This window comes from Phytophthora cinnamomi, assembly GCF_018691715.1.
Source record: "Phytophthora cinnamomi strain GKB4 chromosome Unknown Contig64, whole genome shotgun sequence".
Taxonomy (NCBI): domain Eukaryota; phylum Oomycota; class Peronosporomycetes; order Peronosporales; family Peronosporaceae; genus Phytophthora; species Phytophthora cinnamomi.
This window is the reverse complement of record NW_027150997.1, coordinates 7,782-22,616: the sequence shown is the minus strand read 5'-3', so window position 1 is coordinate 22,616 and position 14,835 is coordinate 7,782. Positions and strand designations below refer to the sequence as shown.

General features: G+C 52.8%; 3 protein-coding genes across 3 annotated transcripts; 1 reads left to right on the top strand and 2 right to left on the bottom strand.

The window, feature by feature from the left end:
- Positions 1–1,133: 1,133 nt before the first annotated feature.
- IUM83_19340 (ARS-binding protein 1) lies at positions 1,134–1,874 on the bottom strand (the record flags this gene model as incomplete). The annotated part of the gene is made up of 3 exons (XM_067944386.1): positions 1,134–1,355; positions 1,463–1,609; positions 1,686–1,874. 3 exons carry the CDS (start codon positions 1,872–1,874, stop codon positions 1,134–1,136), a joined length of 558 nt encoding a protein of 185 aa, XP_067786787.1.
- Positions 1,875–4,231: 2,357 nt separating this feature from the next.
- Positions 4,232–6,376, bottom strand: IUM83_19339 (KIF-1 binding protein; the record flags this gene model as incomplete). The annotated part of the gene is made up of 4 exons (XM_067944385.1): positions 4,232–5,871; positions 5,960–6,020; positions 6,109–6,198; positions 6,317–6,376. 4 exons carry the CDS (start codon positions 6,374–6,376, stop codon positions 4,232–4,234), a joined length of 1,851 nt encoding a protein of 616 aa, XP_067786766.1.
- Positions 6,377–7,068: 692 nt separating this feature from the next.
- Positions 7,069–12,178, top strand: IUM83_19338 (uncharacterized protein; the record flags this gene model as incomplete). Its single annotated transcript, XM_067944384.1, has 6 exons — positions 7,069–7,136; positions 7,243–7,267; positions 7,343–7,720; positions 7,782–7,813; positions 12,009–12,089; positions 12,151–12,178. 6 exons carry the CDS (start codon positions 7,069–7,071, stop codon positions 12,176–12,178), a joined length of 612 nt encoding a protein of 203 aa, XP_067786765.1.
- Positions 12,179–14,835: the final 2,657 nt, after the last annotated feature.

The following is a 14,835-nucleotide window of genomic DNA, read 5'->3' as shown; positions in this document are numbered from 1 at the left end:
GATTGATGAAAGTGAAATTGGGAACTGAGTAGATTTGTAGTTAGAGCCCGTGGCTCCTTACTGCATAGCTTCCTACTTCTACGAACCACCACCTTGCTGCAGTCGTGCTGCAGCCACTCGTGGCGTTCCTGCTAACCGGCTCGGTCCGAGATCGGCTTGGACCAATTTGGCGGACCGCCGGAACCTTGTGCGCGCGCCACAGATCATGATCCTGCTGACAATTACTAAGGCAGCTAAATCCACAGCCTTAGTCGTACATCGTCGACAATGGTCACGATTTGGAAACACGCCCCACTCCTCTCGTTTGCGCTTCCTGCCCTGCGAAGCGTCGACCTCGTGCAAGTACCAGAGTACGTCCAAGTGCCCGTGACACGGCGAAACATCCATCATCGCTACAGGTTTCATAGTTCGTGGAGCAGGCCTACGGTAGAAAACGTTCTCGACGTTCGAACCCGAGTAATTAATTCCAACTTGCTGCCTCGTACATCGCACTTGAGGGGTCAAGGGGTAGGATCAGCTTGTGACAACAGATACTTCGAAGTAGGACGTGCCCGTATCTCTTCCATTAATCTTTCTTCATTTCTCCGATAATCCTGATCATGCCAATGGGATACCAGCAACCATTCGTCAATCTCGTGATCGCCCAACTTTGCCGCCAACATCACTGTATCATTTACAATTCCTCTATTGTCTCCATGACCATGACTCAGCAGAACCGCACTGCCTTCCAGCAAGTCGGGCGCTCTGCATCAGTGGAATCATTTTGGAATTTCGCACACGAAGACATCGTTTTTGCCCCCAACTGGTTGTGAAGTGCTGGTGAGGAAACTCCCACTTGTACTGTAGTGATAGTATTTAGTGTGGACCAGCTTGGTGCGTCTCTCAGACCTCGCATCCACACGAAATCCAAAAGAGCCGCAGAATCAGCGTGACTCAGCTCCACCACCTGAGGTATGTCACTCACTAGAAATTCCGTCGATGAAGTAAAGAGTTTAGTTCAGCAATGGCAAAACGTATTGACGTGTGAACATCCGAAGACCTCATAACCAGGGAAGCCGACAATTATATATATATACCTATTTACTGGGATAGCAGTGACCCCGGAGGGAGTGCTGTGGCCAGCCCAACACACATTAATTAGGTGTTGCTCGTAACTGGTTCCAGTAACTGCATGACGCTAGGTGGCGGAGACTTCGCTTGCGCAGGTCCTCCTGGAACTCCTCGGACGCGGCCTGCTTTGCCTGTACATCAACCAACAGTTCGCGCTTGCGCTCATACTCCTCCGACATGCCCGACTTCCTCAGCGCCGCTATGTTGCCCGCTTTCAAGTGATCCAGCAGCAGCTTCACGCGAGCCTGACACGCCCCTGCAGTCTTGTCCAGATGAAAGTGGTTGTGTCCCCTTAGCTGGTCGCACACTTCCTGCCATCCGTCCATCACGTGCGGGGCTTCGTGGCCAGGACCTGCGTGAGCAATATGATATCCGCCGACACAAACTGCTTCCTGCTAGCCGCTCTAGGAGTCGACGTCGCGCTCTTCTTCGACGGCGGGATCAGCAACAGCTCGTCCTCCGTCTCCTCTCCGTCGTTCGCCTCCTCCCTCGATCGTTTCTCTCCAGCCGCAGTAGCAGCGGAGTCCCCCTCCACCTCCACACTCTGCTCCACTACCTCTCCACTCCCCCCCCACAGCCTCTGCAGCTGTGTCCGTCGCTGTAGCTGTGACAATGGCCGTCTCCGTCCCCGCCTCAACACTCAACTCCACAGTTCCAGCAGCAGCAGCAGCAGCAGCAGAGCTCTCGTCCACAGCAGCCACTCGCTCAGCAGCGACAGGTCGCCGCCGCCGCGCCAGCACGAACTCGAACAGCTCCTGCTCCATCTCCGGGTAGCGGCCACGCCCGAGGAGCTGTGCGCCAACCCGAGCGCCAATCGCCAATTCCAAATACATGTACACCGTCCCGTTTCGCTTCAACCGCTCGTTATCATTTCGTTAAATAAATACCTGTTGCAACATTACAAAAAGCCCGAAATGAATTATTTTCCTCGAACATTGTAAACATTGAATTGGTCACCTTAAAAAACAACACAAGACAGAGTGCCACGCGAGAAAATAAATATCGTGCTGACAAGAAATTCATACGACGAATAAATTATCAGAACGGAAAATATAAATATATTTTTCGGCTTCCCTGCTCATACCACAATTATGTTGTGGAAAATACTACAAAATACTCCGAGACATATTCGTGATGTACCAAAAGTCAGTACTTCTGAAATATAAACAATCAAGCACCTCCGGTAGCCTCCACCATAAGTTGTTGTGCATTCCGTATTTCGGACTTCAACACGCTGAATTGGGCAAGTTCTCACCATTGTTCACTTGCAGCGGGTCCACAATGAGCTCGTTCGTCTTGAAACTACTGCCCCAAAGCACGCCGATCTAATTTGGTGCACCTTTTTGAGATGATGCAGCAGTAAGGGCTCACTGCAGATAGCAACAAGAACGGTATGTCTGAAGTCGTTCGTTTCCCAGTCGTAGCATCGCAAAAAGGGAAAGTGCATTCACCTTGGTGTCGACCTCACTATCAATGTTCCCAGAGGTGGAGGCATTTGAACCCCACCTTGCACCGACTCACTCTTCAAGTCGCGCTCTTGGAAAACATGCATCACCCCGACCTTTGCTGCGCCAACTCAAGTGATGAAGAAGATGAGGATCCGGTCACTGTCATCTCGCCGCGTTTACGCCGTACATATATATCAGTCTTCTATTCGATCGATGATGTCGAGTTCGACGGCCATATTCATCACCACGCTGCCAATTTGCACGACCGAGTTTTCAACCCCAGCAAACGCAGGCGCGAAGACAACGAATCGCGCAGCAGTAGGATGGAAGACGGCGGCACCGCGGGTTTGGTTCGCCCCACTCCCAAACGGCTTAAGACGGACGGAAGCCAGCTAGTGTATGGCACGTGGTTGCACAACCTCGGCACTCAAGTTGAAAACGGTCGAGACTTCTTGCCGTCAAGAACACCATTCATCGAGACATGCCATACTTTTCAACCTATCTGCTGGCCTGGGGACGACATCGTGGTGCTCGATCCTGATGATCTTTTTCAGCGTCGAAGCTCATGATTCCAAGTTAGGTTCAGGAATTTGTAGAAGCAGCAACAACAATCAACAACATCAGCTCGAGCAGCCTATGCAAGTCTCTACACTTGCTTTGGCAACGAAGATATACAATAACAATAAAAAGTATCGACACACTTGCGTTAGGTAGTTGGACAAAAGATAAACTTTCAGTTTATGTTCTTGCCATAGAAATACCCGACACTTCGTCGGCGTTTCTTGCACACTAATTCGTTCGAGAAACTACCTCGGGAGTTTGGCGCACTCAGCAATCTCGAAATGCTGGACATACGAAGCAACCAGCACCGCAGGCTGCCAAAGTTATGTCTTTGTCTTCCGAAGCTCACTCGGTTCGATTTAAGGTGCAACAAGCTTCGCAAATTACATGATGCGTTCGGAAATCTGAGCGCTCAGAGGATGAAGACGTCAAGGATGTATCGAACAATCCGGCGAATCTTCTTGCAGCGTTGACCACAGTGCAGTACCTTGATTTGAGCGATAACGCGCTAGTTGTACTCCCAAAGCGGGATTGGGATTGTCTTGCCAATCTTTGCACTTAAAGCTCGCTCGCAATCGATTTCAAGTGCTTTCTGCTGCGGTTAGGAAAACACGAGAGCTTCAGCGGCTTGACATTGCTGGGAACAAGATGAAAACGTTGCCTGCCCCCCTCTTTCGCAGTAAAGCACTCGCGTTTCTCGACCACCAAAATGCACTAGAGGAAATACCAGGCAACGCTGGTGAGTATGAGCTTCTCGTCCGTCTCGTTTTAACGAGAACCCGCGGCCTGAGAGGTCTACCATCGAGCATTTGTCAGCTTTCTCGTCTGCAGGTACTCCGGGTGGACAAATCCTGTTCTTGGTGCTAGAAGACGAGCAAACTATTTTTTTGTCGGGGTATAGATTTTTCTTCTCAGCTGAGCAGAGCTCGTATGTTCATGTCAGCGGAATTTTTTTCAAGGCCGAGTTGGTTGACGTGTACAATCTCAGCGAATACGAAGGCAGGGTTCCGGATCAACGGCTTCGTCGTGAAGGACATATACTACAGTACATGTAAGTAAGGAGAGTCGACAACACGTGAGCTTCTCATAAAATTCGGGTAGTGCGATGCATCTTATAGAGCCTTGCCGTTGTACACGAGCTGGTTGATCTTCTCCGGTAACAGCTCGGCCATCTCGCCGCAGATGATAAGCTCCGTCTGAAAGCTGCGCCGCAGCTCTGTACCCTGCTGCCCCAGGTACTTTTGTTCATACTTCCGAACGAGTTCTATCACGGCCTCGTGGTAAGCAAGGCTCTGGCGCCAATATCCCACAGTCTTCGAGGTGTCTGACGGAAATGCGACTTTGCCGCAGGCGTGAGCAAGTCCGAAGTAGCCGAGCAGCATGGTACGGAACTCCTTTGGTGACATGGCTTCACTTGGAAGTGGAACCGACTTACCACCACGCAAGACGCTAACCCGCACGGGGTCTTCTTTGGTGGATCCATCAGGCTCAGACGACGGGTAGTAGAGTAGCAGGAACTGTTGGTAACACTGGATCGCCTTGGTTGCATACGCCATGGCCTTCTCCCCCGCTTCCTTACTGCGTTTAAGCTCGAACACGTCGGCATTCACCTCTGCGCACTCGAAGTAGAGTTCCTGTAGCAGATCGCTGAAGGCGCGCTCGTTCAATGTGTCGCCCAACATTGGTGTCAGCAGTGCCAAACGTCGTCTGTGCATAGCAACTTGCCGTCCCCGAGCATCTTCGAAGGGCAGTAGTCGCTTATACAGAGCGCTTTCGCGCTGGAGGAGGCGCACATGCTGCGTCACAAAGCCATCCAGCACGAACAGCTCGCGGGCGCGGGTACAGGCCCTGAGACCCATCTTAAACACGTCACGAGCTTGGTCAAAAGTCTCCACACTTGATGCGGGTACAAACTCCATGCCAAAACCTGGCAGTTTGGTTTGTTCGTCCGTACTAGGTACTTTCTGGTCACTCAGAGCCAATTTGGCCAGCGTGGTCTCCATGCTGCTGGGCCGTGGTAGGACAGGGTAAATATCCTCAACACTGTAGCCATCCCTCCTCATACCTGCAAGCTGAAGCGTTATGACATGCAGCCTGCTCCAGGTCGAGTAGATCTCAGCCACTAGAATCTTCTGGTCGTCATCATCGCCGCTGTTGTCAGATCCGTGGTGGAGCAGCATGTACTCGCTGGCTTTAAGACAGGTCGCCGCATCCTTCGGGTTGTCCGTATCCAGGTAGAACTCCACGAGTTTCAATGCATTGCGCACCCACTCGTGCGCTCCTGCAAACCGCGTCGTGTCTCCCTGCTCCGTATCATGCACGCACTGCAGCAATTGAAGCTCCAAAGTCGACAGGCAGAACCTCGCCGAGTCACCCGCCATCCCCAAGCTGCCATACACCTGCGCCAAGTAGAAGTGCGTGTGCGTTAAAGCCGCCGCCAACGCGCCATGCTTCTTCTCCTCGGACTTGTCGCACAGCGTCTGTGCCGCCGAGAGATAGCACAGCGCCCTCAACGGCCGCGAGCGGTTCGACCAAAGCACTCCGAGCTGGTTCAGCAGCTCCACCACGAACTCCTCGAACTCCTCGTGCTCTGGCTTCACCTCCACCCGGGGCATCTCATTCAGAAGCTTGGGCGCCGTCTCCTTGGCAGCTTCAGGGCCAGAAGTTCCGTCGTCCGCCACGATGGCCGTCGTGAACGTCACGAGCCCCGGGAAGAAAAAGTTGCCCGCTTCCTCCAGCGCTGGCTGGGCGTCTAGAACCACACAGAAACGTAAAATTTAGAGCTAAAATCTTTGATATGAGGCCCCCAGAGCTCGGAAAGGGCTCAAAACACCACGTACGATGAGGCTCCTCCACCGCCAGATAAGTGGCGCCCAGTTTGGCGGCTGCGACGGCCATTTCCTGCATGAAAATAGGCAGCAACAGCGACAGTTTAGTGTATTTTCGCCTAAGTTTTGGCGTTTTGAGGCTTCTAGAGGGCGTCACGCACAGCGGGGGGAAGCGCTGTGGTCCGCAGCTTCTGTAGAATCTCCAGCACGCGGTAGTGAGACGCGTAGGGCGTCGCATCGGGGCATTCTTCCTGCTCAAAGGTGGGGATTAGACGCTGTTTTACGACTACAATTGCGGCGCTACGACTGGACGGGGGATGAAGCCAAGTAGTGCGGCAGGAAGAGGAGATCCAGGCGCGTTCAACGCACCGCCGCAATGCTGTCGAGACGGCGCAGAAGCGCGTGGAAGTCCTCGGGAAGATCGCTCATGCTGCGACGTCCGCTGGTATCCTGTCGCACGAACCGCTCAATGGTGTGTTTTATAGATGTGAAAAAGTACTACAGAAGGTTCAAAAATCATCAATTAGGATATAATGAAGTTAGGTGAATTGGAGGTTTTGTGAAAATCTAACGACAGTTGTTACTATAATAGTCTAGAGACCGTAATGACTATGAAGAGTGTGTACCGGTTTGAAGGTACTCGCGGATTTTTTTTTCGGATTTTACCAATCCGCCATTTACAAACGAGCTTGTGTCTGGTATCACTAATCAGGATACACTGATGCTTTGAGAGACCACATCAGCTGATTCTGGTGAGGACACGGGCAAGATGGAGCTTCCTGGGTTGAAGTTGTTGTCGTAAGTGGTTGCACAGTCCACAGTGTCAATTGAGGGCGGCGACCAATCTGATTGCCGTTTTCTGGTGCTTGAAATACAATCCTCGCTGTAGTTAGTTTAGTCGACGGCAGTGTTCGCGAGGGTCCAGCACGACGGGACTCTTCAGGCCTCTGAGCCTTGAACTGGCCCGAATCGCTGCTATCTTTGCAGCGTCTTACGACCGACACCCGCCTTGGTGCGTTGGCTCCGTCGCCCTCATTCCGTCAATCTCAGTCAACGCAGACAGACAGCGTGACAAGAACTGAAGCGCTGTTTGCTGCTGGACAGTGATGGCGCACGTGGTCATGTGCCGCTTCCTGCGCTTGGGCTGCAGCGAAGACGAGCACCCGCTCTTCCGCCGCGAGTACGCCAGGTAGGAGGCGCCACGCGTGACGCGGCGTTCACGAGTTCACTCGTGAACATGTCTACATGGCAACTTTTCGCTAATCGCGGGACGGATACAATTGTGTCCTCCACAGGAGCAACCGAGAGAAAGGAGTCAAGGTGCAACATCGAACGCCAGTGTCTTCGATTGGTCGGTGTAGGACCAGGATTAACGCAATGCTCTTGTTGAATTAGCTGCTCCGGTGCTTCCCGCACTGCTGTCCGGAGCACGTCAAGCGCAGCTACTGTGGGTGCTCCGTCCACCTGCTCGTGACCTTCTCTGCGGATGTGCGTGACGTTGATCTGGATGAAGTGTTGGTGGCGACGCGGTTCGAGCCCTCGCGGGTGGCTCCGCTGTGGCCAGCCAGTCTGGCAGGATTGTTTCGAGATGCTGGTGCTCCGGGGGACGACGACAGCGCCAGATACGACAACGAGCGGAAGCTTGGCGTGGGAGAAAACGTTCAACTTCCCGCGAGTCTGCTCGCAGTAAGCGCAGATCCGTCGTCCAATAAGGGGGTTGTCTGGGTGCGTGCTGAGAGGGAGAGTGCATCGATGCAGGGCCGTTTTCCAAAGGTAACTACGAGAGTCGACTGCATCGCTATGGTCAACGTGAAAGCCACTAACTGTTTGATAGAATACTGTGTTGTACGCCATCAACAAGCGCAGGTACCCCAAGTGGTTTTACAACTACGACAGCAGCACCACACGCACGCAGCGTGAAATGACCCACCACCTCGTCACCTACGTTTTTCGACATAACGTTTCAAGGCATTCTGCGCACCAAAATCAGGTGCATGACAGCGATCCACCGACTGCAGTTGTGTTGGCGCGGCATGCCTCGCCTGCATTCCAGTTGGTCTCGTTTCGACGATCGGGCACAACCAGCAACGACTCTGGCTGCGCACTGCCAGCAGTGGATGCCCCCGCAGTAAACGAGGCCTCAAGAGTATATGGTGTCTCAGCGCAGCAGCACTACCAACATCAAAGCCAAGCCCACGACAATACGCAGCAATACGCAGCTCCACGCCAGCAGAATTGGTTCCTAGCCTATCAAAGCGATGAGCACTCTGCAGAAAGCTACAACATCGAGGATGACCTTGATGTTGGTCATAATTCTGCTGGTGGTGATGATCCAGGTCAGTGGCATGGATCTCGTGAGAAGGGTCAACATCTTCTCATCGTGTGGAAGTTTCTCAAGTGTATATCACTGCATGACATGGGGATCAGCGCTGCCACAGTCGGTTCATATCTGTTGCGTGTTTCGGCCACCAGATCTGAATCAGAGCGAGAGCATGTAGCGGTCTCTTTCTTGATTGGTATCTCCGTTCGTTCCCGTGGCCATCAGGATCAGTCTCCATCGCCTATATTTGGTAGCACGTCGCCAGCAACATCATCCCCAGTACCAGAGCGTGATATGATCCGGGTGGTTGTCTGTCTTTTCCTGCGTGGGCTGTCCTCAAGTACTGTCAAGGGGATTCTGTATACAGCAATCCGAATGGAAAGCGATATGGACAGTAAAGAGAAACTACGAGAGCGGTTCATCTTCCTCGTAGACAAGCTATACGATGCTCTCGACGATATTCTGCGCGAAAGCGCGCATGATACCACGGAGTTATCATGCGGGAACCAAGAGACCAGCGTACCTGCTCTCACTGATGCCATCCTAGCGCTCATGTATGGTGAAGATCGGTTTGAAAGCATTCGACCGGAAATCTCAGCCTTGCTAGATAGTCATCAATCGCCAGAGCTGCTGATATATGCTTTGGACGACTTGTTCCAGACGTATACGGCTCAGGTTCGGGAATTCATAATTGCGTCTGCAACTCAACTTCATGGGATTGACCTGGGTCGTGATACAGAGGCGCGAGTCGACAGGAGCGCCGTGCTTCACAGCGGGTTCAGCCGTCGATGGACGCTAAATCCTCAGTCGGTGGTAGTTGCTGATGACGCGTTGGGCCGAGCGAGAGATGTACTCCAGGACTTCCGCGTGATTGACGTCGCACAATTTATCTACGAGGCCGGGTGTGTTGACGTCGAGTTGGATATCACGACACCGAGACTCGCCCTTCAGTCCGCATTATCGCTCGCAAATGATGCGACTCAAACGCCGACTTCATTGCTCTTGGATGGTAAGCTGCGCGTCTTCCGAGTATTGCCCAGCGGCTTGTCATCCATGGTCGCGACAGCCGGAGGATGGTCCATCGGCGACTATGCCGGGATGATGTCAGACGACGGCCAGTCGCTGAGTTTGGATTTCTTCGCGTTCGCAGAAGGATACCATCCTCAGTCTGGGGTCGAAATAGCAGTGGTGCGTCGAGTAAATCTGACACTGACCCTGGCGCTGGGGTGTGGCATCGCTGAGGGAAAACCCATGTGCGCCGATGGTGACTCGAGAACAGCAACCTTGCTAGTCTACGGGATGGTGTACGGCTCCGCATTGAGACCTTCGAATCTCGGCTTGAGAACTGTAAAGCCAAGTGGTCAAGTCTTGGCGCACAGACTGTCGACAACTTCAAGTTCCGATCGAGCAGCCGTGTGGAGCGATCAGAGGTGGATTCCTTTGATGGAGACGCAAGCAGAGTACGTCGCATTCCCGGTGGCACGCACGTAGCTAAGCTCTGGAATCGTACATCCAATTTCCAAAGTCGACAACGAGATCATCTCGCCATCGAAAGTTTACTTTGCGCTCATTCACGAACCGCGTCGCCACCAACACTTCATCAAAAGCAGTAGCGTTCTTATATGCCGAGACGGCCACAAGCAAGTGCACGGAGCAGCTGACAACGTAGACCAGCTTAGCACCGGCAAGCTAGATGAGTTGTCCACGGCCATCTCGATTTCTGATAAAATTAAACGCATATCTCCTTGCAATCGACCCGCTCAAGACAGGTGGTGGATCTTGGGGCAATTTGTCATGTCAAGACGATCACTCGCGTTGAAAGGGGGTGAGGTGGGGGATGCTCGTCTTTGTTGTAGCTCAAATGCAAGAAGCGGCACGGCACCACGTGCACCATGAAGAAGTGAGCAACACGGGAGCTGACGTTGGCAATGATCGTGTGCAATGGAGCTAAGCGCAATCATCGACTCCTGAAGCCGCTGTAAAGCACGGCATTTCTGTCGACACTTTTGCCATTGCATCCTGGTTGAATACCAGCCCGTGGTAACCATAAATTCCCGTAGCTGATCTGGAGTAGTTCGTCCACAGCACTTGATAACGACTCGGGCGAATGTGCTTCGTAATCAATGTCGACCATAGAATTACAGACTACTGCGGCGTCGTCACAGCATGTGCACCGCTGCGAAGCACAACATCAGAGACGTGACATACTCACCCATCGTGACGAGCAGAGCTTATCTCTCAGCGAGATGCCAACTTCCTGAGCTTTGTGAGAATGAAACTAGGTGTGAGAAACACGAGACCGAGTGGCATCCACGTTTAGAATCGGCGGAGATTTTCAACGGGGTGAGCAACGCAGAATAACTATGGGAGTTTCGCGAGTGTTCATCAGCAGCTACGCCTTCCCTAATATGTTTGCTTCGTTTTTCTGAACGAAGCAGAACGCTCTGGTCCGGATGTCCTGGCCGTAAATAGCATCCACTGTCGTCCTAATGAGCTTGCCCTGGATGGCGAACGGGTTGACAGCATGACACGAACACATCCTGGTGGAGGGCACTTCTTGTCGAAGCAAATGTCAGTTGGAAGCTAACGCTAGACCTGGGTATTCTTCCTGCGTCTTCATCAAAGCTGTCCACTTCAACTCACTCCACACTGTTGCTCGGTCGGCACTCGATGCGGTAGACAGCCTGTACGACGAGATTTGGCCAGTCAGGTGTGCAGTTCTGAAGCCTGGTATCAAAGCGGCGCCGTAGACCATCCCATGCATGAACACGGTTGAACGACCTGTGGCGTCCTGCTCCAGTATCAGCGTCAGACTTATGCGGCTAGCCACGGTTATTTCGCTACCAGAATGACGGTGGTATGCCTCCGAAACACGAGGAAATCGAGGCTCAGGGACTAGGCGTCGTCCGATAGAGTACCGACGAATTCCCCGATGGACCATCCTCCGGCCGTCGCGATCGTGGACAAGCCGCTGGGCAAAACGCGGGAGACACGGAACCTACCATCCAGATCGGGACCTTGGCAGCCTCATGGTGAACGACAATACTGATTGAACATTGAACTGACACCCGTGACGCTTTGGCATCCACGTCGACATCGAGGTAACCGACCTCGCCGGTGAATTGGGCGACGTCAACCCGCGAAAATCCTGGAGAACGCTTTGTAGTGGACCGGACCCGACGTTGATAACTTGAACCGACCGTCCTGGTCTAACGCCATCCTTTGCCGATGAGTCACATAAAAAAATGTTTCTCCGATCTGAGCCTCAGCCAGTGCCGGTAAAAACAGTTCGTTTTTAAACGAACTGACGAAACTTTAAAAAAAGTTTCGACGTTTTTTTTTTTACCGTTTTTACAACAGTAGAAATGTGTAAACCGTTTTTACGTACACCACGCGTAAAAAGTCGTAAGAGTACAGACAACAACGAAAACATCCGGCATGACTGAAAGCCATCCTACGACTCCACAGTGGGCGCCTTCCATAACCGTCATTAAACGGGTTTATGCAACCCTAACCTCAGCATTAAAAGGTGCATTAAAAGGCGTATTAAACGACAGTCATAAAACGTTGTTTGGTCGCCTATATGTCTGGGTCGATCAAAAAAGTCGGCTTTAATGACGGGTTTTAATGTTTAATGTGCACCTTATTCAGCAACCCCATAAAAGCATACAAACCTCCGTGGATAAGCCAACTTCAACACCTTAAACGTGCAACCCTGTTTGAACTGGGGATCTTGCGCAGGCGCGAAAATTGCCGCGCTAGCGCGTTCGCATTCCAGAATCGGCAGGGCGGTGGCGAATTCAGCTCGGACCACGCAGAAAGGTGTGTCGTATCTGTGGGCGCTGACCTCTCTGCTCTGGCTGATCTTTGTCTTGTGCTGCAGTGATGACGACGCTGAGCAAGACTCGTAAGCGCTCGTCTTCGGAGGCCGCTCGCGATGAGACTGTATGTAGTCCTGCTGGCGCTAGTACAAGTAAGAAGATTCGCCGCACAAGCGCGTCCGGCACTCTGACCCAAACGAAACGCGAATATCCGTCAGGAGGAGCGGGCTGGTCAATAGCATCCGCTGTTGGGATCCGTCCGAGACCTCCGACCGAGCCTGCCGTTGTTACCCTCGCGGGGCATGCCGTCGAAGACTTTACGGTTCCCCTGGTCACATGCGTAACCAGTGCGCTCTCGGCGTCGTCGTACACGCCCACGATTGCATCATGGGGGGCTCAATCTGGGTATCCGTCGGATCGCACTCGTCGTCTGTTATTACAATCCACTCGCTCCGTGGTTTCAAGTCCTTCGACCACTGCAAGCGACAATGGGCATGAGGACGAGAGCGACAGCTCGGAGAGAACGCTGACCTGTCTCTACCATGTTCCCAGCAAGAACTGCTCGAACAAATGTGCGAACGAGGAGTGGAGACCCACCGTTAGCAATCTTCGTGTTACCCCGCTCAAGAAGAATGATAACCTTCGCGAATACTGCTCGAGCGAGTTTTGATTGGGAAACCTTGGATGTCTGAGCGCCGCGATGCTCCTGAGCTGTCAAGAAACGCTCTACGCAACGCTGCTGTGGAGGAAAATCTGTCAGTTTTGGGGCAAGTGGGTCACGCGCTTCCGTAACAAACCCCAACCCTCCGTGCTCAGCGCGGGAGGTCGTCACGTAGATTTGTCAGCCGGCTGGGGTTGATTCAGCGGGAGGTCCTAGCGAGTATCGCGGTTACCTCAAACCAAGTCTGGGACCGTCACGTGACGCTGTTGAGAACGGCTACAGATGCTGCTGGACACTCCCGTGGATGGTAAGAGCATCGGTATCGATGCCTTGGTGTGGGACGCTTCAATGAGGTCAGTGAACACCGCCTCACGGTCCTGAACTGCTTGCTTCCAGGAGGTCCAGCGGACCAAGACTCAGCTGTACTCGCTGTGACGCTGCAGGATATGCTGATACCTGGGCCAGGAAATCACCGCGTCTTACGGAGACCAGCTGTGGTTTTATCCGCGTACAGATGTGGTTGGTGGCTGCCAGCACCGCCACCTGCAGCACCTGTAAGGCCCAGCCATCGGTGCTCGCCCCCGCATGTGCATTTGATTGCGCGCCGTAGCTTCTGCTGCAATGCTTGAGGTTAGCTATAGGAAATTCCCGAGATCCTCAATACAAAAAACGTAAAATGTTTTCTTACAGGCAACCACTTCATGGACATGCCAGGTAGAGGAGAGAGATGGCGAAGGTTTACCTGACTTGCCTGTGACCACGCCGTCGACCTACCAGGACTAACGTCTGAGTTGGTTGTGTGGATGATGTGCAACAGGGCAGGAAGTCGGTCTACTAAGAACCACAGTAAGCAGGAGGATGCTCTAAGCTAGTTTTGACGTGCAGCAGAGAGCCGCTTTGGCAAATACCAGTGAGAAAGGGTGAAGGTTGCTCGACAAGGCCTCGCCCGAGAACATGACCCGAAAGGCGATGATCCCCTCAAGAGGAAATTCAAGGAGGCTGCTGGCCACGCTCAAACCCACTGGCAACGCCCGGTACCCGCAAAAAGTAAATGCGGTGGCTAGTCAGCTCAGAAGGAGTCGGCGAAGACACATGGAGAACCATGTGGACGACGATGGCTGGACGACGGCACTGGATGACCCTGAGTTACTGAAGAATGTAGCAGCGCTGCTCGAGCGCAAATGGACAAGATTACGCGCAGTGCGCGGGATGCGAGGCGCGACGTGAGGGCCGGATGGATGGTTCGGCCCTGAGGAACAGGAAGAAGAGGAAGACCGCCGGAACGCACCGAGGTCGCATGTGAAGCAGCTGGTGCATGCAAGCAAAAAACGTGTCGCTGTCCCGACGCTCCCACTGGTACACTTCTGCTGTGGACTAACCTCCACCATCGAGCGGGAGGCTCGCCCGCGAGTTTGGCCTTCTGGAAGAGTCTTCAGAGAGGTGTAGACGGAAGACAGCCCAGAGCGACGCCAGTCGAGGACTCCGGCAATGATTGCTCACTGAAATGGCCGCGGTTCCCCGCCACCCCAAAACGCAAAGCAGACCGAATCGCCCCAGGCGGAGCCAGTGGAGGCCCAGCCGACTCTGGCCAAGCCCGTCACGAACACCCTGGCGCCGAGATCCGTCGAAGGATGCAGATTTCCGTAGTGGGTCTAACTTGACTCAATTACTTTAGCTTACACGTTGCGCAACGTGTATGAGGAAACGTAAGTACTTAGTAATTACTAGTTAATTATATTTGAATACACAAATAAGTTAAGTAAGAAAGGATTCCGGCGACTTAGATTAGGTAAAGTGAGAACTGTACTGTGTGTAAATTGATCTTCCTCCCTAAATCTGCTAAAAACTGTTTATCATCTATGAAAGGGTTGGCAGCGACTGGCCGTCAGAGCCCCGCTAATATGTGATGACTCCTGATTGGCAGTAGGAAAGATGCTGCTTTCTACCAATAGATCTTTGGGTATGTGCGCCACTCATTGTGGTGGTCCACTTCACGTATCCATTGGTGTAACTTACACCAAGGTGAGGAAGTATCTAAAACTTTTAACAGATAACCTATCTATTAAATTGACAAGTGGCTTGTAGC